Genomic DNA, 27,905 nt, shown 5'->3' with positions numbered 1-27,905 from the left:
GTGTAGAACCTTTCTGGTACAAACATTGACTATCATAGTGCTGCTTTAAGAGGTAAAAGAGATTTATACTCATAAAAGCGCAGAACGTGTCACATGGTAAACCCTCAATAAATGTTTCTTTTTTTTCCCTCCCCAGAGAAGAAAGAGGGTGAATAAAGAGAAATGAGTCTCCACTTAAGGCTACAACCCCTTACTTTAAGGAAAAACCGAGGACAACAGAGCTTTCTTCCTATACCAATACATCCCTTTGTCATCCCTGGCACAGAATCTGCTCACAAACTATACCTATTTTTCGTCCAGTCACATCACCCCTCACCCTAAGGTCCAGGGTACTCTCCCTTCTCCACCCTTTCTGCTCCATCCCAGATTCCCAGACCTTTTCCAGTCTCACATCCTTCTTTGCCCCGCCCAGAGTTCGTGGCCTCTTTTTTTTCCTCCTTTTTAGTTCTAACTTTCCCGCCTCAGTAGCTTTTGGCCAATCGGAGATGTAACTTTCCCCTTTTTTTACCCCCGGCCTCATACGTGACGTAAGTGAAGTCAGATCTCTGATTGGTTTTTCTGCTGCACGAGCTCTCCAATAACAGGTAGACTTTTTGTGCGCAGATGGTCATCAACTACCATCGCTGGTGATTGGCTGGAGTGGACGGAGAAAGGAAAATGGCGGCCATTATCTCAGTAGTCCCAGTGGCTGTGGCGGCTGCCGGGGTGCCAGTCTTGGTAGCGAGCGGCGATTTCTCAGATTTGCGGGAAGTTAAAAAGCAGCTGTTACTTATCGCTGGCCTTACCCGGGAGCGGGGCCTACTGCACAGTAGCAAATGGTAAGATGTCGGGGTCGGAAGGGGCCGGGCTTGAATCCTTGGCCTTGAATCCCTGGCCTTGGGGACTTGTCGAGTTGATCCAGTTTGTGTGGGTGTTCCAGGTCCGCGGAGTTGGCCTTCTCCCTTCCCCCGTTGCCTCTAGCCGAGCTGCAGCCGCCGCCGCCTATTACAGAGGTAAGGACGTCTTCACAACGAAAGCTCCCCAGCAGTGAAAGGGTGTGCTCAAGAGGTACCGAATGCCTTCGACTGGAGGGGAGCATATTGCTTAGCAGGAATGTTTGTAGAGGGAATCCAGGCATTTAAAGAGCTGAATGTTTTAAGGGCTTTTATGTGTATGGTTTTGAGCTTTGAAAAATTGGTGGTGCTTTTACTTAAGCTGGGGAGAATTAATAAAAAATCCTTGCTTAAGATTTCAGCCTTTTAGGTTTTGTAGTCCAACCTAGATAGTATTCATAAGGAATAGAAGAATCAAAAGTTTTTACAACTGTGTTAAACTGTTCCTACACTGTTGTCTGAATCGATATAGCAAATTGGTTAAGAATATGGGCTCTGGATTCAGAAAGCTCTGGGTTCAAGTCCCAGCCACACTAAATGACCTTTGGCAGCTTAACCTCCTGAGCCTCACTTTCCTCATGTGTGAAATGGAGATAAAAATAGTATCCACTTTATGGGGTTTTTGAGAGAATTAGATAACACTTACAGAGAGCTTAGCAGTGTACCTGGCACATAGGACTAAATAAAATTAGTTATTCTTACCATTATTTTCATTATTAATAAGGGAGAGATGGTGTGGTGTGATGGACATACACTTTGTGGCGTTCAGGTAGATTTGCATTTTTTAAAAAGTACAACAAAAATCACACACACAAACTTCTCACATATATGCTAAATGTCTCTAAATCAAGTTATGTAACTTTCAGTAGAACATTCTAGGTGCTTTCTGTAAATGAAAATGAAAGGCCACAGTGTGGCCTTTATATAAAGGTTTTTAAAGTGTGTGACGAGTTAAGAACATATTTTATATATGATCTAGAGTACATGTGTTAGATAATCTGTGTAGATGGAATGATTTTCATCACAGTCCATTTTGTTTTCCCTGGAGATGGCATATCTTGAGTTTTTTTTTCTTCCCACTCAAAAACAATGAAGATTTTTACTCCAAAAAGGTATAATGCAGGTGAGGGGCAGGGGGTAGAAATAAACTGTGAAAAAGACCACCACAATCCCATGCTGACTAGCTACATTCCTTGCATGTTGATCCAATGAAGAAAATACTGAATATGTTTTGGGTTCCATTTTTGTGCTGGTGCTGTTTGGGGCAAAAAGGATGAGAAGAATGAAGTTAATCAAATTTTGATCAAATTTGGTCCCTGTAATTTGGGGGGATTATATGTTTTAAATTTAAATGTGCTATCTCATTTTTTTTTACATAGAGAATTACAGCTGTGTCTTGTGCTTTCAGCAATACTATGTCAAAACTTTCTTGAAAAACTCTGAATTTTATGTATTTTTTACATGACTTTTCTGTTAACCTACAATTTCTCTAATAAAAAAATTAAAGTTATAGTAACAATATATTAGATAATTATAGCTTATGGATAAGTGAAAAGAATGAGAGCATTATTACAAGAGATGGGAGGAAAGGATGAGGATTACTCTCATAAGGCACCTATACTACTCTTCGAAGAATGAAGCTTTCCCTCTAAAATCTGGAACAAGACAAAGATGTCCACTGTCACCACTGCCATTCAACATTGTTTTAGAAGTTCCAGTCAGAGCATCTGAGGGTTCTTCATGTAGATCAATGTGGGGAAGTCCACATCAGCTCTTCAAGGGGCACGAAGATGGTGCAGGCCTGGAGCTGGACCTCGGGAGGTGGAAGGTTGGTCATGTCTGTATGGGGGCAACTTGAGGAGACGCTGTCCTCCCAGTTATACTCCATTATCCTGTGTAGTGCCTCTCCATAAGGACAAGGCAGGGGTTCAGTCCTTGGCTTCTGGTTGGCCTCATGTATAGTCCAATATAAGTCCATCAAACTTATCAACACATGGAGACATTGTTGCCAGCTCTTCTTTATACCTCTCTTCCTGAGCCCCTGGGCTATAGATTTCAACAGCACATGATTCTTTTTCTTCTGAATGGGAAGCATCAGATGTTCGAGGGATTCCCGTTGCTGAAGGAAGCTCCTGATTTCTTCATCACTCCAAGGAGTATTTAGCTGTCCTGAGGGCTTCTCTGGTTCTTGAGTGTCTTCTTCCTCCTTTACTTCCTGGAGATTTCTAGTAATTTCAGGCTGAAACATCACTTCCTCCATTTTTATCCCTGAGTTTTCTTCTGAGACCCTTTTCTCTGCAGCCATAGGGCCTAATCCAGGGCAGGTAGAGCTGGTACTTACGGTGTTGCAGAGGTTCAGGTAAATAAGGAGGCCCCAAGTGTGGAAATGTGTTTGCTTCTCTCTTTTGTGTGGAGTCTCTCTGTCATGTCTCTTTAGTATTCCTTAATCTATCATTCTCTCACCTTTTCTTCTCTTCAAAACATTAATATTGTTGGCTGTTTTTTTTTTTTTAATTCAGTTTTACTGAGATATATTCACATACCATACAATCTTCCACAGTGTACAATCAGTTGTTCATAGTACCACCATATAGCTGTGCATGCATCACCACGATCAACCCTTGAATGTTTTCCTCACTCCAAAAAAAAAAAAAATAAAAATAAGAATAAAAATAAAAGTAAAATAGAATGCCCAAAGCACACCATCCCGCCCATCCCACCCCAACTGTTCATTCAGTTTTTGTCCCCATTTTCCTACCCATCCGTCAGTACACTGGACAAAGGGAGTGTGAGCCACAAGGCTTGCTGAGAATTGAATCTTAGAGCACAGGTTATCGGGGGAATGCTTATTGTAATGGTCTCTACATTGTAAGCTCTTACAGCAGTCGCTTTTGTCCCTGAGTTGTAATGGTTATCTCCAAATTCTGAGATGCTGAGCTCTTTGTGTATAACCTGGTCAGTCTCCAGATCTTCTGTTATCTGTGTGACACCTGGAACTCAGAGCTAGAGCTCGGCAGCTATGAATGTCAGTATTTCCCCATACAGCAACTGTTAGAAAAGCTGAAAAAGAGTTCAGACTTCAATTACAGATATGAATGAAGCAGATCTGGTTAGGACTAAGGCAAATCAGGCCAAAGGGTAAAGGATGATATTGACTATGTTTTAAAACTTTTAATTTCTGTGTGAAACCAAGGGAAGAGATGTTTATTTGGTGCAGTATCTATATTTTCTGTAGCACACTAAACAATTTAACTTGTATGTTCAGTTTATTGAAACACCATAATTACAATGGAACTTTGAATAGGAAGTGAGATCTGATAGGTTTGTACAGGTTAGTGGAAATCCTAATACATCCCAAAATGATGTGGACAGAGAATAAGAATGTACACATCTTTGCTTATTACCAAAAAGGTCTTCCTTAGCTTCTTCATGTAAAACAACCCTCCCCATCACTCTTCATTTGTTTAACATTGCTTTATTTTTCTTCCTAGCACTTATTCACTTTTTGCCACCTACATTATGCATTTTTAAATTGTGAACTTTAACATATATATGTAAGTGATAACTTTCAAAGTACTATTTAACAAGTAGTTAGCAAATTCAAAGAATGTTGTTTCCATTATTGTAAAATATAACGTATATACACAAAAGTGTTAACTTTTGATGTACAGCCCAACAGGCAGTTATATAGGTAATTTCAAAAATTGTTATGGATTACAGTTCCATGGTTTCAGTTCTTTCCTTATTGTGAAATATAGGGTGTGTACAGAAAGGTGAAGACTTTCAAAGCACAATTCAATGAATAGCTATAGAACAAATTTCAAAGAAATGTATAGGTTACAGTTCTACCATTTCAGTTACTTTCCTTCTGGCTATTCTAATATACTAGCATCTAAATATAAAGTTTCAGTATTCGTAATCCTTTGTTAAATCCTATCTTGTCTGTTGCTTCCCCTTTCTCTCACTTAATCTCTTTTTCCATCTTTAGGGGTGTCTAGGCAGTGACTGCCCTAACTTGTTCATATTGAAAAGGGGGTATTGACAGTATGGGAAAGGGAGCTGCATCTGATTGTTGTTCTTAAAGAGGCTATTGCCTCTGGGTTTTAGGACTTGTCTGACATAGGAACACTGTGGTGGATTTAAGTTGCTGAGAGATAAAACTTAGTGAGTGAATCTTCTGGGAATCACAGATAGGGACCTAGGTATTTCAGGATTACTGTTGGTAAGGGCATGGCATACTGTGACCATTTGAGATATCTAGCTGGAGCTTGCATAAGAGAAACCTCCAGGATGGCCTTTTGACTTTATTTGTGATCTCCTAGCCACTATAACCTTATTTTGTTACCTTTCTTTTTCCCCCTTTTGGACAAGTAGGCATTTTTAGTTACTCACTGCCAGGGCTAGGCTCATTCCTAGGAATCATGTCCCACGTCTTCAGGGAGATTCATTCCCCTGGGAGTCATGTCCCATGTCAAGGGGAGGTTAATAAATTTATTGGCCATGTTGGGCTTAGAGAGTGTAAGGCCACCTCTGAGCAACAAAGGAGGTTCCCTGGAGGTGCCTCTTAGGTATAATTATAGGAAGGCTTAGCCTTCCATTTATAGCTCTAAGTTTCACAAGAGCATGCCTCAAGTAGAAGGCCTGATTTATTAAGTAGTTCATTCCTAATTTCGTATTATATATATTCTGTCCAAAGATAAATGGTCAGTTTCTCACATTATCTACCCTTTGTACAATCATCATCGCTCTCAACTTTAAACAATTACCATAACATCCTAGAACTCTTATCTGCTGCTGATTATTCATCCCTAGTATTACTGTAGTGATGGTAAGATATTCCTATTAAATATAGTCTATAATATATAATGGGTGATTTTTACATATACCTCTCTATTGTAAACTCTTTGTGCCGTTGTCATATCTTATAAGTATATCATGCTAACTCTTATTCATGTTTGTAGTGCTACTTTGTGGGTTACATGCCTTTAAACTACCATTTACTAACATGTTTGCCTTCATTGCATCACTAATACTTATAATCTCGTTAACGAACCATAAGCATATCTGTCCATTCCCATACCATTAAGCTCACCCTCATTATTGTATCTACATATTAGATTCTCATTCCCCCTTCACTAGCTTCTGCCTATCTCTAAGTCCCCTATATTCCACATTTTAATACACTTATTTTACATTTTTCATGGAGCTCACATTAGTGGTAACATACAATATCTCTCTTTTTGTGTCTGGCTTATTTTACTCAGCATTATGTCTTCAAGGTTCATCCATGTTATCATGTTTTGGGACATTGTTCCTTTTTACTGCTGCATAGTATTCCATGGTATGTATATACCTCATTTTGTTTATCCATTCATCTGTTGAAGGACATTTGGATTGTTTCCATCTTGTGGCAACTGTGAACAATGCTTCTATGAATATCCATGTGCAAATGTCTGTTCATGTCACTGCCCTCAGATCTTCTGGGTATATACCGAGAAGTGAAATTGCTGGATTGAAGGGTAACTCAATACCTAGTTTTCTGAGGAACTGACAAACTCTTCCACATCGGCTATACCATTATACAGTTCTGCCAGCAATGAATAAGACTTGCAATTTCTCCACATCCTCTCCAGCATTTGTAGTTTCCTGTTTGTTTAATGGCAGCCACTCTTATTGGTGTGAGATGATATCTCGTGATCTTAATTTGCATTTCCCTAATAGCTAGTGAACATGAACATTTTTTCACGTGTATTTTAGCCATTTGTATTTCCTCTTCAGAGAAGTGTCTTTTCATATCTTTGCCCATTTTTAAATTTGGCTGTTTGTATTATTGTTGAGTTGTAGGATTTCTTTATATATGCAAGATATCAGTCTCTTATCAGATACATGGTTTCCAAATATTTTCTCCCATTGTGTTGGCTGCCTCTTCACCTTTTTGACAAATTCCTTTGAGGTACAGAAGCTTTTGATTTTGAGGAGTTCCCATTTATCTGTTTTTTCTTTTATTGCTTGTGCTTTGGGTGTAAGGTTTAAGAAGCTACCTCCATAAATGACATTTAAGGAGCCTATAGTGTCCCTTGGGATTTGCTCTATAGCTACTTGTTGAATTGTGCCTTGAAGGTCTTCCACCTTTCTGTATATACCTTGTATTGCATAACAAGGAGAAAACTGAAATTATGGAACTGTAACCCCTAGCAGTTTTTGAAATTACCTAGATGACTGCTTGTTGAGCTGTACATCGAGAGATGACACCTTTCTGTATGTATGGTATATTTTATTACATTAATGGAAATGACTGAAGTTATGGAGCTGTGACCCATGACATTCTTTAAGATTTGCTCTCTAACTACTTGTGAAATCATACATTGAAAGTTATCACTGTTATGTATATATGTTTAAGTTCACAATAAAAAAATGGAAAAAAAATGAAAAAAATAAAAACAGTAGCTTAGAAAAAAAATATGCATAATATAAACTTCACCATTGTAAGCATTAAAAGAAAAGAAGCTACCTCCTAATACTAGGTCTTGAAGATGTTTCCCTACATTGTCTTCTAGGAGTTTTATGGTACTGCCTCTTGTATTGAGGTCTTTGATCCACTTTGAAATAATTTTTGTATAGGGTGTTTTTTGTTTTTTGTTTTTTGTTTTTATATGGATATCCAGTTCTCCCAGCCCCAATTGTTGAAGAGACTGTTCTGTCCCAGTTTATTTGATTTGGGGGCCTTATCAAAAATCAGTCGACCATAGTTCTGGGGGTCTACTTCTGAATTCTCGATTCGATTCCTTTGGTCAGTATGTGTATCTTTGTGCCAATACCATGCTGTTTTGACTATTGTGGCATTATAATAGTATTCAAAGTCAGGAAGTGTAAGGCTTCCCACTTTGTTTTTCTTTTTTAGAATGTTTTCAGCAATTTGAGGCCCCTTCCCCTTCCAAATAAATTTGATAACTGGCTTTCCAAGTCTGCAAATAGGTTGTTGCAATTTTGATTGGAATTGCATTTAATCTGTACATCATTTTGTGTAGGATTGACATCTTAATGACGTTTAGCCTTCCTATCTGTGAACACAGAATATCTTTCCATCTCTTTACATCCCCTTTTGTTTCTTTTCGTAAAGTTATGTAATTTTCTGTGTAGAGGTCTTTTACATCCTTGGTTAAGTTTATTCTTAGGTACTTGATTGTTTTAGTTGCTACTGTGATGGAATTTTTTTCTTGAGTGTCTCTTCAGTTAGGTCATTTCTAGTGTTTAGGAACATTACTGACTTTTGTGCATTAATCTTGTATCCCGCCACATTGCTGAAATTGTTCATTAGCTCAAGTAGCTGTGTCGTTGATTTCTCAGGATTTTCCAAACATATGATCATATCATCTGCAAATAATGAGAGTTTTACTTCTTCCTTTCCAATTTTGATGCCTTTTATTTCTTTGTCTTGCCAGATTGCTCTGGCTAGAACTTCTAGCACATTGTTGAATAATTGCAGTGACAGTGGGCATCTTTGTCTCGTTCCCGATTTTAGGGGGAAGGCTTTCAGTTTCTCACCATTCAGTACTATGCTAGCTGTGGGTTTTTCATTTTTGCCCTTTGTCATATTGAGGAAGTTTCCTTCAATTCCTACCTTTTGAAGTGTTTTTATCAAAAAAAGATGCTGAATTTTGTTGAGTGCTTTTTTAGCATGTGTTGAGATGATCATTTGATTTTTCCCTTTTGATTTGTTAATCTGTTGTATTACATTGATTGATTTTCTTATGTTGAACCACTCTTGCATGCCTGGGATGAACCCCACTTGGTCGTGGTATATGATTTTTTTAATGTGTCTTTGGATTTGATTTGCGAGTATTTTGTTGAGCATTTTTGCATCTATATTCATTAGGGAGATTGGCTTGTAGTGTTCCTTTCTTGTAGCATCTTTATCAGTTTTGGTATTAGAGTGATGTTGGCTTCATAAAATGAGTTAGGTAGTGTTCCATTTTCTTCCGTTGTTTAAAAGAGTTTGAGCAGGAATAGTGTTAGTTCTTTTTGGAAAGTTTGGTAAAATTCCCCTGTGAAGCCATCTGGCCCTGGGCTTTTATTTGTAGGAAGCTTTTTGATGACTGATTGGATCTCCTTACTTGTGATTGGTTTTTTGAGGTCTTCTATATCTTCTCAGGTCAATCTGGGTTGTTCGTGTGTTTCCAGGAAATTATCTATTTCCTCTAAATTGTATAGTTTGTTGTCGTACAGTTCATAGTATCCTCTGATGATTTTTAAAATTTCCTCAGGATCCACAGTAATGTCCCCCTCTCATTTTTTTCTTCTTTTTTTAATACGGTTTTATTGAGATAGATTCACATATCCTACAGTCATCCACAGTGTACAGTTATTCACAGTACCATCATATAGTTGTGCATTTATCACCAGAATCAATTTTTGAACATTTTCCTTACTCCAAATAAACAAACAAACAAATAAATAAATAAATGTAAAAAGAACACCTAAACATTCCGTCCCCCACATTCCTCCCTATTTTTCATTTAGTATTTGTTTCCATTTTTCTACTCATCTGTCCATACACTGGATAAAGGGAGTGTGAGCCACAAGGTTTTTACAATCGCACAGTCACACCATGTAAGCTACATAGTTGTGAAGTTGTCTTTAAGAATCAAGGCTATTGGGTTGCAGTTCAGCAGTTTTAGGTATTTCCTTTTAGCTATTCCAATACACTAAAAACTAAAAAGGGGTATCTATATAGCACATAAGAATGTCCTCCAGATTGACCTCAACTCCATTTGAAATCTCTCAGGCTGTGAAACTGGATTTTGTTTAATCTCTTTTCTCCCTTTTGGTCAGGAAGATTTTCTCAATTCCATGATGCTGGGTCCAGGCACATCTCTGGGAGTTGTGTCCCATGTTGCCAGGGAGATTTACACCCCTGGGAGTCTTGTCCCACGTAGTGGGGAGGCAGTGAGTTCACCTGCCGTGAAACACTGTCTGAGTTGTTCCATTAGTTTCCCTCAGGCCTTTACCTAAGCTTTGATCCATGAATTTCACCAGAGTCTATGGAAGAACCACAGAATACTATTTATGTATTCCAGAGCTCAAATTTTGTCTTTACAAATAGTAGAGTGAATGAGAATAAGATATCACTGATTGTTTCTACCACCAGAACCCATAAATTCTGTCAAAGGTCATTTTTATTTAAATATGAAACAAATGATAATCAGAGTAAGGCTAATAAAAAGGAAACAGGTGTTTTCACATAAATAGTTTCATGTGATCCTTACTCTACCCTTTATGACTTGCTAATCTATTACACATTTTTAGAGAAGTGAAAATTATGACTCAGGGAAATGCTAATTGAACACAGTGAAAGTCAGAGTCAGTTAGGAAGGTGCTGAATTTGAACATTATTCTATCTGACCACGGAGCTTTCTCCTTCATGACTTGCTGCCTCCAACAATAATGGTGTCACTTGATTAAAGAGCGATTGTCATTGTTTTACTGAGATTTATTTCTTGTCATGTCTTGAATCTTTATTTCCATATTATTGATCATTTCATAGCAATGATGCAGCTTGAACATTAAATCCTTTGCCTTTGGGAAGGAATTTGTTCAAGCAATTTTTTTCTTGAATTCCTATCTGATCTCAGTAGACTCACATAGCATTTGGGAACAAATATACAGCCCAATTAGCCAGCACTGGAAGCCAAGATTGAGAAGGTTTCCAAAGCCACTCTGGCTTTGCCTTTGGTGCTCAGATAGGTGGGTATGAAACAAATCTACACACTGCAGAAAACTAGCATGGTGAATGTGATCATTTTTGCCTTGTTGAAAGTGTCTGGTAGTCGTCTGACCAGAAAGGTGATCGTCAAGCTCAGTAATGCCAGAAATCCCAAGTAACCCAGTACATAGTAGAAGGCAGTAGTGGACCCCTCATTATACTGAAGCATGATTTGCCCAAACTCAGCTTGTGTGTCCATGTCAGGGAAGAGGGAGAGGTTCCCAGCCAGAATGCACAGATACATACTTGGATGAGGGAGCCAGTATAGACTATAGCATTTGATAATTGGGTCACCTTCCACGTTTGTAAAGTGTTTTCTGGTTTGATGGCTTAGAAGACCACAATGACAGTGAAGGTCTTTGCTAAAACAGCAGAAACAGCCACAGAAAATATATCTCCAAAGAATGTTTGTCTCAGGATACAGGTGACTTGGTTAGGCTTACCGATAAACATCAAGGAGGGGAGGAAACAGAACATTAAGGCGACATGGAGGTAATTTAGATTTTGATTATTTGTTCTGATGACAGTTGTGTCTTTATATTGAATGAATAGTCCTAGAATCAGAGCTGTGAGGATGGAGAAACTAATGGCAACAGAGACCAGAACAACTCTCAGGGAATCTTCATGAGACAAAAAGTCATAGTTTTTGGGAGGCATCAATCTCTCTTCTTATTTGGATATTGGTCTTCAGGATACTTGACACATTGATCTATATCTGTTTTATTTGCAATCTCCCCATCTGTACAGGAAATGCAATCATAACAGCAAAATGGTTTCCCTTCTTGAGCTGCTTTTCTGAATCCAGGTGGACACCTTTGACTTATTGTAGTGGTACCCCAACTTTATCACTTCATCATTTAAGGAAAAGTGCTGAACATTGTGAGATTCAAATGTGAACTCTCCAATTTACACTTGAGCTTTAATATTGTTCTGCAAAGACTGATAGTTCAAGACGTCAAACTTGGTTGATGAAATTCTCTCATTCAAATTTTCTCCTTACCAGTACTTCTTTCAGGTTGATGTTTTTGCAGGAATGGATGGAGTGATAAGTAAATTTCTAGAACAGGTAACATCCTAGATTTTGCCCTGAGTGTAGAGGCTTCTTTTGGAACTCAGCTGCACTAGGCTGTGGGAGAACAGTCAAAACCTACCCCCTCTCATTTATGATTTTGTTTAATTGGGTTTTCTGTTCTTTTGACTTTGTCAGTTGAGCTAAGGGTTTGTCAATCTTGTTTATACTCTCATAGAGCCAAATTTTGATTTTATTTATTCTCTCTATTGTTTTTTGTTCTCTATATCATTTATTTCTGCTTTAATCCTTGTTATTTCTTTTCTTCTACTTGCTTTAGGGTTAGTTTCCTGATCATTTTCTAGCTTCTTCAGTTGTTCCATTAGTTCTTTGATTTTAACTCTTTCTTCCTTTTTAATGTATGCATTTAGAGCAATAAATTTCCACCTCAACACTGCCTTCACTGCATCCCATAGGTTTTGATATGCTGTTCTTGTTTTCATTCATCTCTAGATATTTAGCAATTTCTCTTGCAATTTATTCTTTGATCCACTGATTGTTTAGGAGTGTGTTGTTTAACCTCCACGTATTTGTGAATGTTCTGGATCTTTGATGGTTATTGACTTCTAGTTGCATTCCATTGTGGTCAGAGAATGTGCTTTGAATAATTTCAATCTTTTTAAATTTATTGAGACTTGTTTTATGCCCCAGCTTATGATCTGTCTTGGAGAATGTTCCATGAGTACTAGAGAAGAATGTATATCCTGGTAATTTGGGATGTAATACTCTATATATGTCTGTTAAGTCTAATTAGTTTACCACATCATTTAGGTTCTCAGTTTCCTTATTGGTCCTATGTCTGGTTGTTCTATGTATAGGAGAGAGTGGTGTATTGAAGTCTCCCATGATTATTGTGGAAACATCTATTGCTTTCTTTGCAAATGTTTGTCTTATGTACTTTGGAGTACCTTCATTGGGTACATAAACATTTATGATTGTTATTTTTTCTTGATGAATTGTCCCTTTTATTAGTATATAGTGTCCTTCTTTGTCTTTTATGACATCCTTGCATTTAAAGTCTATGTTACCTGAAATTAGTATTGCTACCCCTGCTTTTGCTGTAGGTTGCATGGAATAATTTTTTTCTTCATTTCACCTTCAATCTCTGTGTCTCTGGGTCTAAGATAAGTCTCTTGTAAACAGCATGTTGATGATTCATATTTTTAATCCATTTGCCAAACTGTATCTTTTAACTGGGGAGTTTAATCCATTCATATTCAGTGTTATTACTGTGAAGGCAGTTCTTGAACTTTGGTTCTTATACTTTGGTTTTTAGTTGTCAGATCTATTTTTTCTCCTTTCTCTCTTTATTTCTTTTAAGTTATCCTTACTATTACTCTTTAGTTTTGTGTCCTTTTCTAGGCCTCTCTCTGTTGTCTTTTTTTCCTCAGCTGGTAGAGCCCCTTTAGTATTTCTTGCAGGGCAGGTCTCTTGTTGACAAATTCTCTTAGCATGTGTTTGTCCATGAAAATTTAAAGCTCTCCCTCAATTTTGAAGGAGAGCTTTGCTAGGTAAAGAATTCTTTGCTGGCAATTTTTCTCTTTAAAATTTTAAAATAACGTCATACCACTGCCTTCTCGCCTCCATGGTGCCCTCTGAGTAGTCAGTACTTAGTCTTATGTTGTTTCCCTTGTATGTAGTGAATCACTTCTCTCTTGTTGCTTTCAGAACTTTCTCCTCTTCATCATTTGACAATCTGATCGGAATATATCTTGGAGTGGGTTTATTTGGATTTATTCTATTTGGAGTTTGTTAGGCATCTTTGATATACATATTTATGTCATTTAGAATGTTTGGGATGTTGTCCCCAACAATGTCTTTGACTAGGATACTCTTCCTAGTCCTTTACTCTTCTCTTCACCTTCTGAAACACCAATACTCTTATATTTGTGCGTTTCATGTTGTCCATTATTTCCTTGAGATCTGTTTCAAATTTTTTTTTATTTTTTCACCATTTGTTCTTTTGTGCTTTTGCTTTCTATCATCTGTTCTCTAGTTCACTAATTCTTTCCTCTGCCTCTTCAAATCTGCTGTTGTGTGTCTCAAGAATATTTTTAATTTGATCAACAGTACCTTTTATTTCCATAAGATCTGCTATTTTTTTCATTTACTCTTTTAAATTCTTCTTTATGCTCTTCTAGGGTCTTGTTGATGTCCTTTATTCCTTAGCCATCACACTGACTTTGTTTTGGAGATTTGTGTGTACTTCTTTGATTAATTTCTCCAAGTTCTGTGTCTCCTCTGGCTTTTTAATTTGGACGTTTGGGTTGTCCATATCTTCTGGTTCTTCGTATGCTTTGTAATTTTCTGTTGTTTTTGGCCTTTTGACATTTCCTTATCTTGATAGGGTTATTTTAGTATATGCAAGATTATTTGAGCATTTATCTATATTTGGCAGAGCTACAGCTTGGTACACTTTCCCTGTCCTACCAGCAGATGATGCTCTTGAGCCACCTCTTACCCTCAAGCCTGTTCACCAACTTCTTCTGTGCACTGAATGGGGTCCAATTCAGGTGGAATCCAGTCAGTGCACCAGTTTTCCATGTTTGTCTCATGTGGGTGGGGCATGCCCTGTGCAGTTTGCCAGGGATTCCACTCCAGGACACAGTTGTCTTGACAGTTCCTGGGGCTGTGGGTGGAGTACTCTGTGGCTGCAGAGCTGTTTGTCTCACCTTCCAGCTCATATGTCCCACAGTCCCTGTCTGCCATGTGCCTGCAAGTCCCTGGGGTTGACAGTTCTGTGCAGTTCCTTTGCATCTTGACTGTGCACACCACATGCTTCCATGGAGGAAGAGTGGAAGCTGCACAAGTCCACTGAATCCTGAGTTCCCTCACAGGAGCCAGCTCCCAGCCAGCTGCTGAGATGGGGCTTAGAAAGCTGCTTGCTCTATGCTCTGTGGCCAGTCCCCAGCTTGGCTGCTCTCAGCCGTGGGGCTGTGAATGGTTATCTCCCCAGCTAACTGCTGAGATGTCTGCACGGGGCGTAGAAAGCTGCCCCCTTCTATGCTTGTCTGCCTGCTCCAACTGCCTGTCCCCAGCATGGATGCTCTTGGCCACGGGGCTGTGGAGGGTTATAACCCCAGCCAACTGCTGAGAAGGGTGCACAGGGTGTGGAAGGCTGCTCCCCTCCACACTTGTCAGCTGGCTCCAAACTGCCTGTTCCCTGGTGGCACCCCTCTTAAACGCAGTCTCTCGGCTTCACCAGCTATGTACTCTCTGTGTGGTGTAGAGGTCCCTGCCTGGTCTGTGGCACCCTGGAACCTCTGTTCTGGAGTGCTTTCTGTCCTTTTTCTATAGTGTTTTTCATTGAGGAGAATTTTGTGCTGTCTCTCCTAATTTGCTATCTTCTAGCAGGTTTCAACATTATGTATTTTATTGGTTTACTTGTTTATTATTTCCTTATCCACTGAAAAGTGAGCTTGTGGATAGGGGGTTTGCTTTGCTCACTGCTAAATTTATAAACACTTAAAAAAGTATCTGGCACTTGGTGGTCAATAAATACTTGTTAAAAATAAATGAATGAACAGCCTTTATCTTGGTAAAAATGCTAGTAAACATATATACTTTTTTTCTTTTTATAAGTTTTTACCTGCCTTGAAGTGAAAAAAATAAAGAATTAGTGAGATGAATAAAAGAAGCAATAGTTGATTTTATTTTATGGCCTTGATAGAAAAAATTATAGAGAGGTAGGTTAAGTTTAGGGGAGGAAAAAAATAATTGTTTTTTCTTACATCTTGAAATTAATGAACATGGTTCTTGAATATGAAGTTTTGTTGTCCCATTCCCAATCACTTACATATACTTATCTCTTTTCAGGAGGATGCCCAGGATATGGATGCTTACACCCTGGCCAAGGCCTACTTTGATGTTAAAGAGTATGACCGGGCAGCACATTTCCTTCATGGCTGCAACAGCAAGAAAGCCTATTTTCTGTACATGTATTCCAGATACCTGGTGAGGTCTATTTTAAGATGTTACCCTGCCTTCAGTGAAGTATCCATATTTAGAACCAAGTGGAAAAAGTTTAATCTTTTAAATAGCTCAGTAGTGGGCCACTTAGTGAATGTATTTTATGAATACTTAACAATAAAAAATACATATATCATAAATAAAGTTTTAAAATTGACAGTATGGAAGAAAATATTAAAAAGATTGATACTGTCCATTGTTGAGAAAGACATGGGGTAGTGGACCTTCTGTTTTAGGAGTAAAAGTTCTTACAGTCTTTTTGGAAGTCAGTTTTGGCACATTATGTTGATTTGAATTGTTATGACCAAACAATTCTACTTTAAGGATCTTTCCAATGAAAATACTTGCGTATGTGCACAAGGGTGTAGGTATCGGAGTATCTTTTGAAGTGTTTTTGTAATAGCCAAAAAATGTCAGCAAACTCAATATCCATTAGTCAAGAAATGTTAAATTATGATAGAAAATTCTTTGCTCATGTGAAATGAACAAGCGTATTGCATATGCATGAAGAGACTTTGGAAGGATCCACCAGATGCTAGGTAAGTAGTTCACTGTGGGTGGTGAAGATGGGAACTAGATAAATGGGGGCAAGGATGGGAGACTTTCAGTGTATACTATACATTTTATACTTTTTGAGTTTTGAATCATATTGTATTGTCTATTCAAAAAATTAAATTATAAAAATAAGAAAAAATGGCATAGATGTATATATACTGAGATGAAAACACCAAAATCTGTTGATAAAAGATTAATATGAACTTATATAAAAACAATGCAAAATTATATGTGTATATATGTATATTTACATATACATATGTAAACAAATTATGAAAGGCGTAGAAGCTAATATGCCAAACTTGTCAGTGGTTACCTGTGGAGGAGGGTAGAGATTGGTGTGAGGAAGGATCAAGGGGCTTTTACCATTCTGTAGTCTTCTATATAATTTAAATTCATAAAAGAATATATTCTTCTATTCTTTTTTAAAGTAATTAAAAAATGCTTTATATTTAGGTTATGTGAAAATTCTCAATAATGGCTATTAAGATAGTTAGTAACAACCTGATCATTTTTTTTCAGGTTAAATAAAGTTCTTCAGGCCTGAGTTGATAATATTGTTTAAGAATTAAGTTTAAAATCCTGGGTCTAATATTGAGTTGATTGTTAAATTTGTAAACTCAATTGATTTATTTATAGTATATTTGGTTTTGTTTTAAATCTATTAAAAATTATGAATGAATATAAGGGATAGTGCATGTAAAATAATTTATTATTCTTTGATAATTTTAGTGTAATTTATTATTTTACTTTGGAACATTATGAATGTATTTTCTTACTCTTTTTTAGTTATTTGTCTGTACAAACTGCTTTTTAAATTTTTTAACATTTCATATACTCATTTCCAGGTATTAGCATAGGTCTGTTTTTGTCAAGTATATACAGTAGCTTCTTGAGGTTATGAACTGTGCTTAATTTATCTTTGTATACACAATACAGTCTCATCAGCATTTGTTGAGTTCATCAACAGTAAAGGTTTGGTCTTTTGTTTCTTTTTGAGACTTTGGGTAGGTGCTAGGTATGGTCATTGCTATTTGGGATGTTACTGCTCCCAGGCTGTCTCATTGCACAGAGCTAGAGAATATTTGTGTACACATGTGTTATGCTTATATGCATATACATGTACATCTGTATTTACTTCTCCATCTCTATATACTGATGGATGCACTGATATCTCCGTTTCCAACGCAACACCACAGGCTTTATTCTAGTATTTTTTTCCTTTTCCATTTCCCCAACAGTGAGAAACATGACTCCCATTATGCTTTATATACTTATTTATTTGATCAATCCCCCTGTATAAAACCAATCTCCAAATCGACTATCTCCCCACCCCACTCCCATGTGGATTCCCTTTTTATGCTACTTTCTCGGCCACCTCTCTGTAGGATGCCCTCAACATGCTGCTTGGATTCTTAACACCCTGTACCAGGTTGTCCTCCTCTTCCAATGTAGACTTCCTCTTCATACTACTTGGACTCTGACATCCTGCTCTGGGCCACCACAGCTCCCTCTACTGCTACCCCTTGGCACAGATGCCTATGTTGTTCTTGCTCTACCTAATGGTTTTAAGGCTAAAGTATCTTATATAAATTTCTGTCAATTTGCCTAAGTCCTTGGAAAATATTCTGTTAACTTTTATATTTAGCTTTGGACACCTCCCTTGTGTATGTCAGATTTCTGAGATTGAAACAGGATTATTCAGAGCCTTTCTGATTACTCTTTTCTATGGGGTAATTAATTATTCCTAATGGCTGACTGTATGTAAACTTTTAACTCAGTACGGGTTGTCATTTAGCTAACATAAGCCGTGACCTTTAAGCAAAGTATTTTGAATTTGTGGGATTTTAAAAATTACTCTTTTACCTATAGTCTTTACCTGTGCAGAGGCACTCATTTGGACAAATTATGGAAGAAAAAGAAGTAGCATTTGTTGAAGCTTTTTTTTTTTAGTGCCTTTTTTTTTTTATTGTGAACTTTAACATATATACATAACAGTGATAACTTTCAAAGTACAATTTCACAAGTAGTTACAGAGCAAACTTCACACAATGTCATGAGTCACAGTTCCACAACTTCAGCCATTTCCATTATTGTAAAATATAACATGCACAGGAAGGTGTCATTTCTCAATGTGCAGCTCAATAAGCAGTCATCTAGGTAATTTAAAAAATTGTTATGGGTTACAGTTCACACTTCAGTCTTTCCTTATTATGCAATATATGATATATACAGAAAGGTGAAGACTTTCAGAGCACAATTCAACAAGCAGCTATAGAGCAAATCCCAAAGGATGCTATAGGCTACAATTCCACCATGTCATTTACCTCCTTCCAGCCTTTCCAACACTCAAGCATCCAAACATATGTATATAATTATATAAAGTTTCATTATTCATAGACTTTTGTTAAATCTTATCTTGTTTGTGGCTACCACTTCCTCTCACTTAATCTCTTTCTCCATCTTCAGGGGTATCTAGGCAGTGAATACCCTAACTTGTTCATATTGAAAGGGGGTGTCGACAGAATGGGGAAGGGACTGAATCTGATAGTTGATCTTAAAGAGGCTGTTGCCTCTGGGTTTTAGAACTTGTCTGGTATAGGAACACTCTGGTGGATTTAAGTTGCTGAGAGAGAAAATTTAGTGAATGTGTCTTTTATAGAATCTTAGGTAGGGACCGAGGTATTTGGGGACTACTTTTGGTAAGGGCATGGCATACTGTGGCCATTTGGGATATCTAGCTGGAGCTTGCATAAGAGAAACCTCCAGGATAGCCTCTTGACTCTATTTGGGATCTCTCAGCCTCTGTGACCTCAGCTTGTTACCTTTTTTTTCCCCCTCTTTTTGTCAAGTAGGCATTTTCAGTCACTTATCAGGCTCATTCCTGGGAATCATGTCCCACATTGCAAGAGAGATTTATTTCCCTGGGAGTCATGTCCCTTGTGGTGGGGTGGGGGTAGGGGGGTTAATGAATTTTTTGGCTGAGTTGGGCTTGGAGAGAGAAAGGCCGAATCTGAGCAACAAAAGAGGTTCTCTGGAGGTGCCTCTTAGGCATAATTGTAGGAGGGCTCAGCCTCCTATTTACAACACTAAATTTCACAAGAGCAAATCTCAAGTCGAGGGCTTGTTTTGATAAGTAGTGGGTTCCTGACTTTACTTAATATGTATTCTATCCCAAGATAAACGGTCAGTTCTTATATATCTTCACTTAGTTGTACAATCATCATCATGAAGTTTTTAATTAATTAGAGAAGTTGTGGGTTCACAAAACAATCATGCATGAAATGAAGGATTCCTATACACCACTCTACCACCAACATCTTGCATTGGTATGGAACATTTGTTACAATTGATGATAGCAATTTTTTATAATTGCACTTTTTTTAAAAAAGTAGGTACCTTTGTTACAATTGATGAAAGATTATTAAAATGGTACTATTATCTATCATCCATAATTTACATTAGATGTAAAGCCTTGCATCAGTATCATAAATTTGTAGTAATTCATGAAAGAACATTCTTGTACTATTAACTATAGTCCTTTTTCTACAATAGGGTTCACTTGTTGTAGTCTTATGTTTTATATTTTAATTTTTATTCTAGTAATAACTACATTCTAAAGTTTCCCCTTTTAACGACATTCACCTCTATAATTCAATACTGTTATTACACTCAACAATTTGCTGCCATCACTACCATCCATTTCCCCACCTTTACCATCAGCCTAAATAGAAATTCTGTGCAAGTTAAGCATCAACTCCCCATATTCTAACCCCAGTCTATCTTCTGGTAATCTGTATTCTAGATTCTAACTCTTGAATTTGCTTACTATAGTTACATTATAATAATGTGATCATGCAATATTTGTCCTTTTATGTCTGGCTTATTTCACTCAACATAATGTCCTCAAGGTTCATTCATATTGTGGTATGCATCAGGACTTCATTCTTTGTTATGGCTGATAATATTCCATTGTATGTATATACCATATTTTGAATATCCATTCATCAGTTGATGGACATGTGGTTGCTTCCATCTTTTTGCAATTTTTGATAATGGTTCAGTGAACATGGTTGTGCAAATATCTATTTGAGTCCCTGCTTTCAATTCTTCTTGGTGTATATCTAGTAGTGGGAAAGCTAGATCATATGGTAATTCTATACATAGCTTCTTTAGAAACTGCCGTACTGTCTTCCACAGCGGTTGCACGAGTACATTCCCACCAGCAATGAATGAGTGTTTCTTTTTCTCCACATCCTCTCCAACACTTGTAGTTTTGTGATTTTTTCATAATGGCCATTCTAGTCCATGTGAAATGAAATTACATGGTGGTTTTGATTTGCACTTCCCTGATCGCTAGTGTCGTTGAGCATCTTTTTATGTGCCTTTTAGCCATTTGTATATCCTCTGTGGAGAAATGTCTATTCAAGTCTTTTGCCCATTTTAAAATTGGGTTGTCTTTTTATTCTTGAGTTGTAGGATTTCGTTATGTACTCTGGAAATTAAACCCTTACCAGATATATGGTGTCCAAATATTTTCTCCAAATATTGAGTAAGTTGTCTGTTTACTTTTGTGACAAATTCCTTTGATGCACAAACATTTTTAATTTTGGGAGATCCAATTTATATATATTTTTCTTTTGTTGCTTGTATTTTGGGTGTAAGGTCTGAGAATCCACCACCTACTACAAGATCTTGAAGATGCTTCCTACATTTTCTTCCAGGAGTTTTAATGGTCTTTGCTGATATTTAGGGTTTTAATCCATTTTGAGTTAATTTTTGTATAAGGTGTGATATAGAGGTCCTCTTTCATTCTTTTGGATATGGATATTCAGTTCTCCCAGCACAATTTGTTGAAGAGACTGTTCTGTTCCAGTTGAGTGGACTTGACACCCTTGTCGAAGATAAATTGACTGTATGTGCAGGTTGATTTCTGAACTCTCAGTTTGGTTCTGTTGGTCACTATGTCTATCTTTATGCCAGTACCATACTGTTTTGACCACTGTAGCTTTGCAGTATGCTTTAAAGTAGGAAGTGTGAATCCTCCGACTTCATTTTTCTTTTTCAAGATGTTTTTGCCTATTCGGGGCCCCTTACCCTTCCAAATAAATTTGAAAATTGATTTGTCCATTTTTTCAAAGTAGGATCTTGGAATTTTTATTGGAATTGTGTTGATTCTGCAAATCAAGTTGGGTAGAACTGACATCTTAATGATACTAAGTCTTCCAATCCATGAACATGGAATGTTCTTCCATTTATTTAGGTCTTCTTTGATTCCTTTTAGTAATGCTTTGTAGTTTTCTGATTACACATCCTTTACATCCTTGATCAAATTTATTCCTAGATATTTGATTTTTTTAGATGCTATTGTGAATGGAATTTTTTCTTGATTTCCTCCTCAGATTGTTTGTTACTAGTGTATGGAAACACTACTGATTTTTACATGTTGATCTTCTGTCCTGTTACTTTGCTGAACTCATTTATTAACTCTGGTGGCTTTGTTGTAGATTTTTTGGGACTTTCTATATATAGGATCATGTTTTCTGTAAATAGTGAAAGTTTTACTTCTTTCTTTCCAATTTGGATGCCTTTTGTTTCTTTTTCTTGCCTATCTGCTCTGACTAGAACTTCCAGGACAATCTTGAGTAGTGGTGGTGACAGTGGACATCCTTGTCTTGTTTCTGATCTCAGTGGGAAGGCTTTCAATCTTTCACCATTGAATATGATGTAAGCTATATGCCCTTTATCATGTTGAGGAAGATTCCCTCTGTTCCTATTTTTTGAAGTGTTTTTATCAAGAAACAATACTGGATTTTGTCAAATGCTTTTTCTGTGTCAATTGATATGATCATGTACTTTCCCCCTTTTGATTTGTTGATGTGATGTATTACATTGATTTTCTTGGGTTGAACCACCCTTGCATACCTGGAATAAAACCCACTTGATCACGGTATGTAATTCTTTCAATGTGCTGTTGGATTTGATTTGCAAGTATTTCCTTCAGGATTTTTGCATTTCTATTCATTAGAGAGATTGGTTTGTAATTTTCTTTTATTGTAGTGTCTTTGTTTGGCTTTGGTATTAGGGTGATATTGGCCTCATAGAGTGAGTTAGGTGGTGTTCCCTCGTTTTCAATTTTTGGAAGAGTTTGAGCAGGATTGGTAGTAATTATTCTTGGAACAATTGGTAGAATTCAATTGTGAAGCCATCTGGTCCTAGACTTTTCTTTTTTGGTTTTTGATGACCAATTCAATTTCCTTACTAGAGATTGGTTTGTTGAGGTCTTCTGTTTCTTCTAGAGTCAATGTAGGTTGTTTGTTGTGTTTCTGGGAAATTGCTCATTTCATCTAAGTTGTCTGTTTTGCTGGCATGCAATTCATAGTATCCTTTTATGATCTTTTTTTGTTTCTGTGGGGTCAGTAGTAATGTTTCCCCTCTCATTTATGATTTTGTTTGTTTGCATCTCTTTTTTTTGTCAGACTTGCTAAGAGTTTGCCAATTTTATTTATCTTCTCAAAGAACCAACTTTTGGTTTTGTTTATTCTCTAATTATTTTTTCAATTTCATTTATTTCTGCTCTAGTCTTTGTTATTTCTTTCCTTCTGCTTGCTTTGCAGTTAGTTTGTTGTTCTTTTTCTAGTTCCTCTAGGTGTGTAGTTGTCTTTGATTGTAGCTCCTTCTTCCTTATTAACGTAGACGTTTGTGGTTATAAATTTCCCTGTCAGCACTGCCTTCACTGCATTGCATAAGTTTTTTTTTTTTTTTTCAAACTTTTATGTAAGTGCAATGATCCATGATGGATTTTAGATCTTGTTGAAAGTAGCAACATCCATGGACTGCACTTAATCCTCAAAAGCAGTTATCCGCTCCTCCAGCATATCCATTCCAACTTTATCATCTTCAACTACACCCTGTATCTGCAGTTTTTTTAGTCCATATCCCACCAGAAGTAGTTTAGAAGAGCCCCATACCAAGCCATCTGCTTGAATGCTTCTGATGCACTTCTCTAATTTTGCCATATCTGTGTCATCATCCCAAGGTTTCACATCTAGTAAGATGGAAGATTTGGTAACAAGTGCAGGTTTTTTGGCTTTCTTTGACTGATACTGGGCAAGGCGTTCTTCTCGTAGCCGCTTAGCTTCTTCACTTTTGCCTGGAGGACAAATTCTGGGAGGAGGATCACCCAGGAGAGGACTTTCCCAAGTCAGTATTTCCCAGCCAAAGGAAGGTCAGGGACCTACGAAGGGGGCGCAGACCAGCTCCAAAGAGCCCTGCGGAGGGCAACAGGGAGGGCACCAAAAGCCTCTTTGATGGCTCCCCAAATCTGTGCTTTCCTGGCCTGCCCAGCAAATGCAGCCCTTCAGCTAACCACCACCCAGAATCATGTGGAAGTGCTGAGTCTTAGAATCTCCACCGGCTCTGCCCCTATTAGGGACAGAATGGAAACAGTGGGTTCCACTACCTTTGTTCAGGATGGGTTGAAACACTAGCTGAGGGTCAGGATCCAGGAATCTGAATTTGCTAATCACAAGCTGTGATCAGTGATCCACTGTGCTCACCACTGTTCTTGGGAAGAGAATTTTTATATCCCTTCTCTCCGTAGTGATCTAGTCCGGGAGTGAATCCCAAGGTGGCCCACTGCAAGCGTGGGAAATGGATGCCTATAATCACACATGGAGAGAGCAACTCACTGTTCTTTACCATATTTTATCAGCCTCTTCCTCTCGCTCTTTCCTGGATGCTGTACAGTGTTCTTCTGGCCTTTGGAGCCCCAGAACAGTTGTTTTAGACAGTTCCTGCCTGTTTAATAGCTGGTTTGGTGGAAGGACTGAGTCCTGTAGCGTCCTACTCTGTCATCTGCCCCAGAAGTTCCCCGTTTGTTGAAGTTTAAGAGAAAAAAGATCCTTGGGGTAAGTGTATAAAAAGTTAAACAAAAAAAGCTTGATAATTACTTTTTTTAAAATTCATTTTTATTGAGATATAGTCACATACCATGCAGTCATACAAAGCATACATTCAGTTGTTCACAGTACCATTATTTAGTTGTGCATTCATCACCAGAATTAATTTTTTGAAAATTTTCATTACCACGCACACAAAAATAATAAGAATAAAAATTAAAGTGAAAAAGAACAATTGAAGTAAAAAAGAACACTGGTTGCCTTTTTTTTTTTTTTTTTCTTTGCCCCCCTTTTTCTACTTATCCATCCATACACTGGCCAAAGGGGAGTGTGGTCCATATGGCTTTCCCAATCACACTGTCACCCCGATAATTACTTTTTAGCTTTATATTTGAAAGTAATTTCAGACTTACAGAAAAGTTGCAAAAATAAGAATAGTACAAATAATACCCATGTATTCTTTATCCAGATTCACCTATTGTTAATGTTTTAGCCCATTCATTTTTTTTTCAATTTTTAAAAATATTCCTTCATATATGTGTTTAGAACAGAGGTTGTTGGCAAAGATCTCAGAACTTTTATGTTGAATGATTGTTGAGGAGAATGACTATGGTCATTTTTTATTATGGTCTCCATACTCTTATGAATTTCCTGCTTTATACTTCTTTGTATATTTAGAATAGGAAATATTACTTTGTTTACGGGGAAATAAGCTATTTTAAAGGGAAAATTCTTTCACCTGTGTTTGTCAGTCTAATCAACTATTTTTATTATTTTGTATATTTACAAACACTTTAATATTTTCTTTAATCTGACCATTTATCCTTGGCTTAGCACTTTAATTGGTTCAAAATTAATCATGTTCATTTTTTTTTTAGAGCTTTAAATACTTTTTATTCTGATTGTCAAAACGACTCTGCAATATTGTATGATTCCACTTACATGAATTAGCTAGATTATGCAAATACATAGAAACAGAAAGTAGAGTACAGGTTACCAGGGGCGGAGGAGGGGATGGGACGGGGAGTCAATGTATAATCATATAGGGTTTCTTCCTAAGGTGGTGGGAAAGTCCTGGCAATGGATAGTGATGAGAGTAGAACAACATTGTGAATGCGATCAATCCCACTGAATCGCATGCTTGGGAGTGGCTGAGATGGGAAACTTTATGTCCGACATATGTTTCCACAACTGAAAAAAAAATAAGAAAGAAGGAGCTACTAAAGAATCATGACAGTTAAATGCAATACGTGATCCTGGATGGGATCTAAAGATGGAGGAGAAAAGGTACAAAGGACATATGAAAAAATTGGAATATAGACTGTAAGCTTCACGCCAACACGAAAGCTCCTGAGCTTGGTAACTGTATGCAAGGTAGTTACATAAGTGAATATCTTTGTTCTTAGTAAATGTTCATGGAAGTATTATGTGTTCAAGGAGCATGATGTATACAACCTATTCTTTTTTTTTTTGTATTGCTTGAGTGTATTATCTTTTTTTTTTAAATTTTATTTTGAAATAAAGTCAAAGTTATAGGAACAGTTGCAAAAACAATGCAAACCCCATACACAGAACTCCAGCATACTCTGACCCCTTTACCCCAATACCCCAATCCACCAACTTTAACATGCTGTCATACCGCCATTTCTCTTTCCCTCCCTCCCTCGTTATCTATCATCCATCATCTATTGCCCTGTCTTCTGAACATATGAGAGCAAGCTGCACACATCCTTGAACAAACACTATAATTCACATATACAATTCCCATGAACAAGAACATTCTTTTATGCAGTCCCATTAAGTGCACCTAAGAAGTTCAAGAAATTCAACACTGACACAAAGCTTACACTCCACATTTCCTTTTTTTTTTTTTTTTCTTATGTCCCAACTGTGTCCCTTTGAGCTTCCTGTCCTCCACCCTCAGGTCACATCCAGGACCATCCTTGGCATTCAATTGTCATCTATTTAGACTGTCTTTTTTTTTTTTTCCAATTGTGGAAACATACACAATTCCCAAACCATCCCATTCCACCCCCTCCTCAGCACTCCACTAGTGGGACCAATCACACCCAGAACGCTGTAATGCTATCACATTCCCACCATCCATTACTGGAAATCTCCCCCCACCTCAAACAGCAACCCTACACTGATTTCTTAACTTCCAATTGCCCATTCCCCACCTCTTGTAACCCATACTCTGCCTTTCATCTCGATGGTCATATTCTCTGATAATTTCTGAGTTTACTGTGGGGCTTAAATTTAACCTCTTAAATCCATAACAATCTTGTTTTTCTTTGATACCAACTTGATTTCAATAGGACACGTAAACTATGTTCCTATACTCCTCTATTCCCCCACTTTTGTATAGTTCTTGTCAAAAATTACACATTTTACATTGAGTGCAAAACCACTGATTTGTCATTAGAGTTTGTGTATTTTATATCATGTAGGAAGTAAGTAATGGAGTTATAAATCAAAAATTATTGACTTCTATTTGTGTTCCATTGTGGTCAGAGAATGTGCTTTGAATATATTCAAATTTTTTTTTTTTTTAATTTATTGAAGCTTGTTTTATGTCCCAGCATATGGTCTATTCTGGAGAAAGATCCGTGATCACTAGAGAAAAATGTGTGTCCTGGTGATTTGGGATCTAAGGTTCTATATATGTCTGTTAAAATTCTCTATATCTCTCTATCCTTTCTTTGTTTCTCTGTCGGTGGGGCTCCCTTTGGTATCTGAAGTAGGGCAGATCTTTTATTGGCAAAATCTTTCAGCATTTGTTTGTGAAAAATTTAAGCTCTCCCTCAAATTTGAAGGAGAGTTTTGCTGGATAAAGTATTCTTGGTTGGAAATTTTTCTCTCTGAGAATTTTAAATATGTCATGCCACTGCCTTCTCGCCTCCATGGTGGCCACTGAGTAGTCACTACTTAGTCTTATGTTGTTTCCTTTGTATGTGGTGAATTGCTTTTCTCTTGCTGCTTTCAGAACTTGCTCCTTCTCTTCAGTATTTGACAGTCTGATCAGAATATGTCTGGGGGTGGGTTTATTTGGATTTATTCTATTTGGAATTTGCTGGTCATTTATGCTTTGTATATTTATATTGTGTAGAAGGTTTGGGAAATTTTCCCCAACAATCTCTTTGAATACTCTTTCTAGACCTTTACCCTTCTCTTCCCCTTCTGGGACACCAATGAGTCTTAAATTTGGACGTTTTATTTTATCTATCATATCCCTGAGATCCATTTCGATTTTTTTCTCCATTCTTTCTTTTGTTCTTTCATTTTCTGTTCTGTGGTCCTCTAGGACACTGAGTCATTGTTCAACTTCCTCTAATCTTGTATTGTGAGTATCCAGAGTCTTTTTAATTTGGCCAACAGTTTCTTTTATTTCCGTAAGATCTTCTATTTTTTTATTTACTCTTGCAATTTCTTCTTTATGCTCTTCTAGGGTCTTCTTCATGTCCTTTATATCCTGTGCCATGCTCTCGTTCTTTGATTGTAGTTCTTTGATTAATCGCGCCAAGTACTGTGTCTTTTCTGATATTTTGATTTGGGTGTTTGGGCTTGGGTTCTTCATATCATCTGGTTTTATCATATGCTTTAAGATTTTCTGTTGTTTTTGGCCTCTTGGCATTTGCTTTGCTTGATAGGATTCTTTCAAGTTACAAAAAATACCAGTCTAATTTTTCAGATCTACAACTTGGTGGCGTACACTTTCTCTAACTAACCAACAGATGGCGTCTGTGAGTCACCTATTCCCTCAAGTCAGTTCTTCT

General features: G+C 37.3%; 1 protein-coding gene across 2 annotated transcripts in view; it reads left to right on the top strand.

Moving 5' to 3' along the window:
• Positions 1 to 268: 268 nt before the first annotated feature.
• The window catches only part of CDC23 (cell division cycle 23), a 54,328-nt gene continuing 26,691 nt past the window's right edge, over positions 269 to 27,905 (top strand). Inside the window, exons 1-3 of one of the 2 annotated variants that reach the window (XM_037801745.1) lie at positions 269 to 818; positions 920 to 992; positions 15,521 to 15,658. In XM_037801745.1, the coding sequence (XP_037657673.1) occupies positions 658 to 818; positions 920 to 992; positions 15,521 to 15,658 (372 nt within the window). In that variant the 5' untranslated portion in view covers positions 269 to 657. The remainder of the gene's footprint in view (positions 819 to 919; positions 993 to 15,520; positions 15,659 to 27,905) is intronic. The other variant, XM_037801746.1, reaches the window with a different exon arrangement.

This window comes from Choloepus didactylus, chromosome 13 (genome assembly GCF_015220235.1).
Source record: "Choloepus didactylus isolate mChoDid1 chromosome 13, mChoDid1.pri, whole genome shotgun sequence".
NCBI lineage: Eukaryota > Metazoa > Chordata > Mammalia > Pilosa > Megalonychidae > Choloepus > Choloepus didactylus.
The sequence above is the reverse complement of the archived record's forward strand: the minus strand, read 5'-3'. Positions and strand labels throughout refer to the sequence as shown.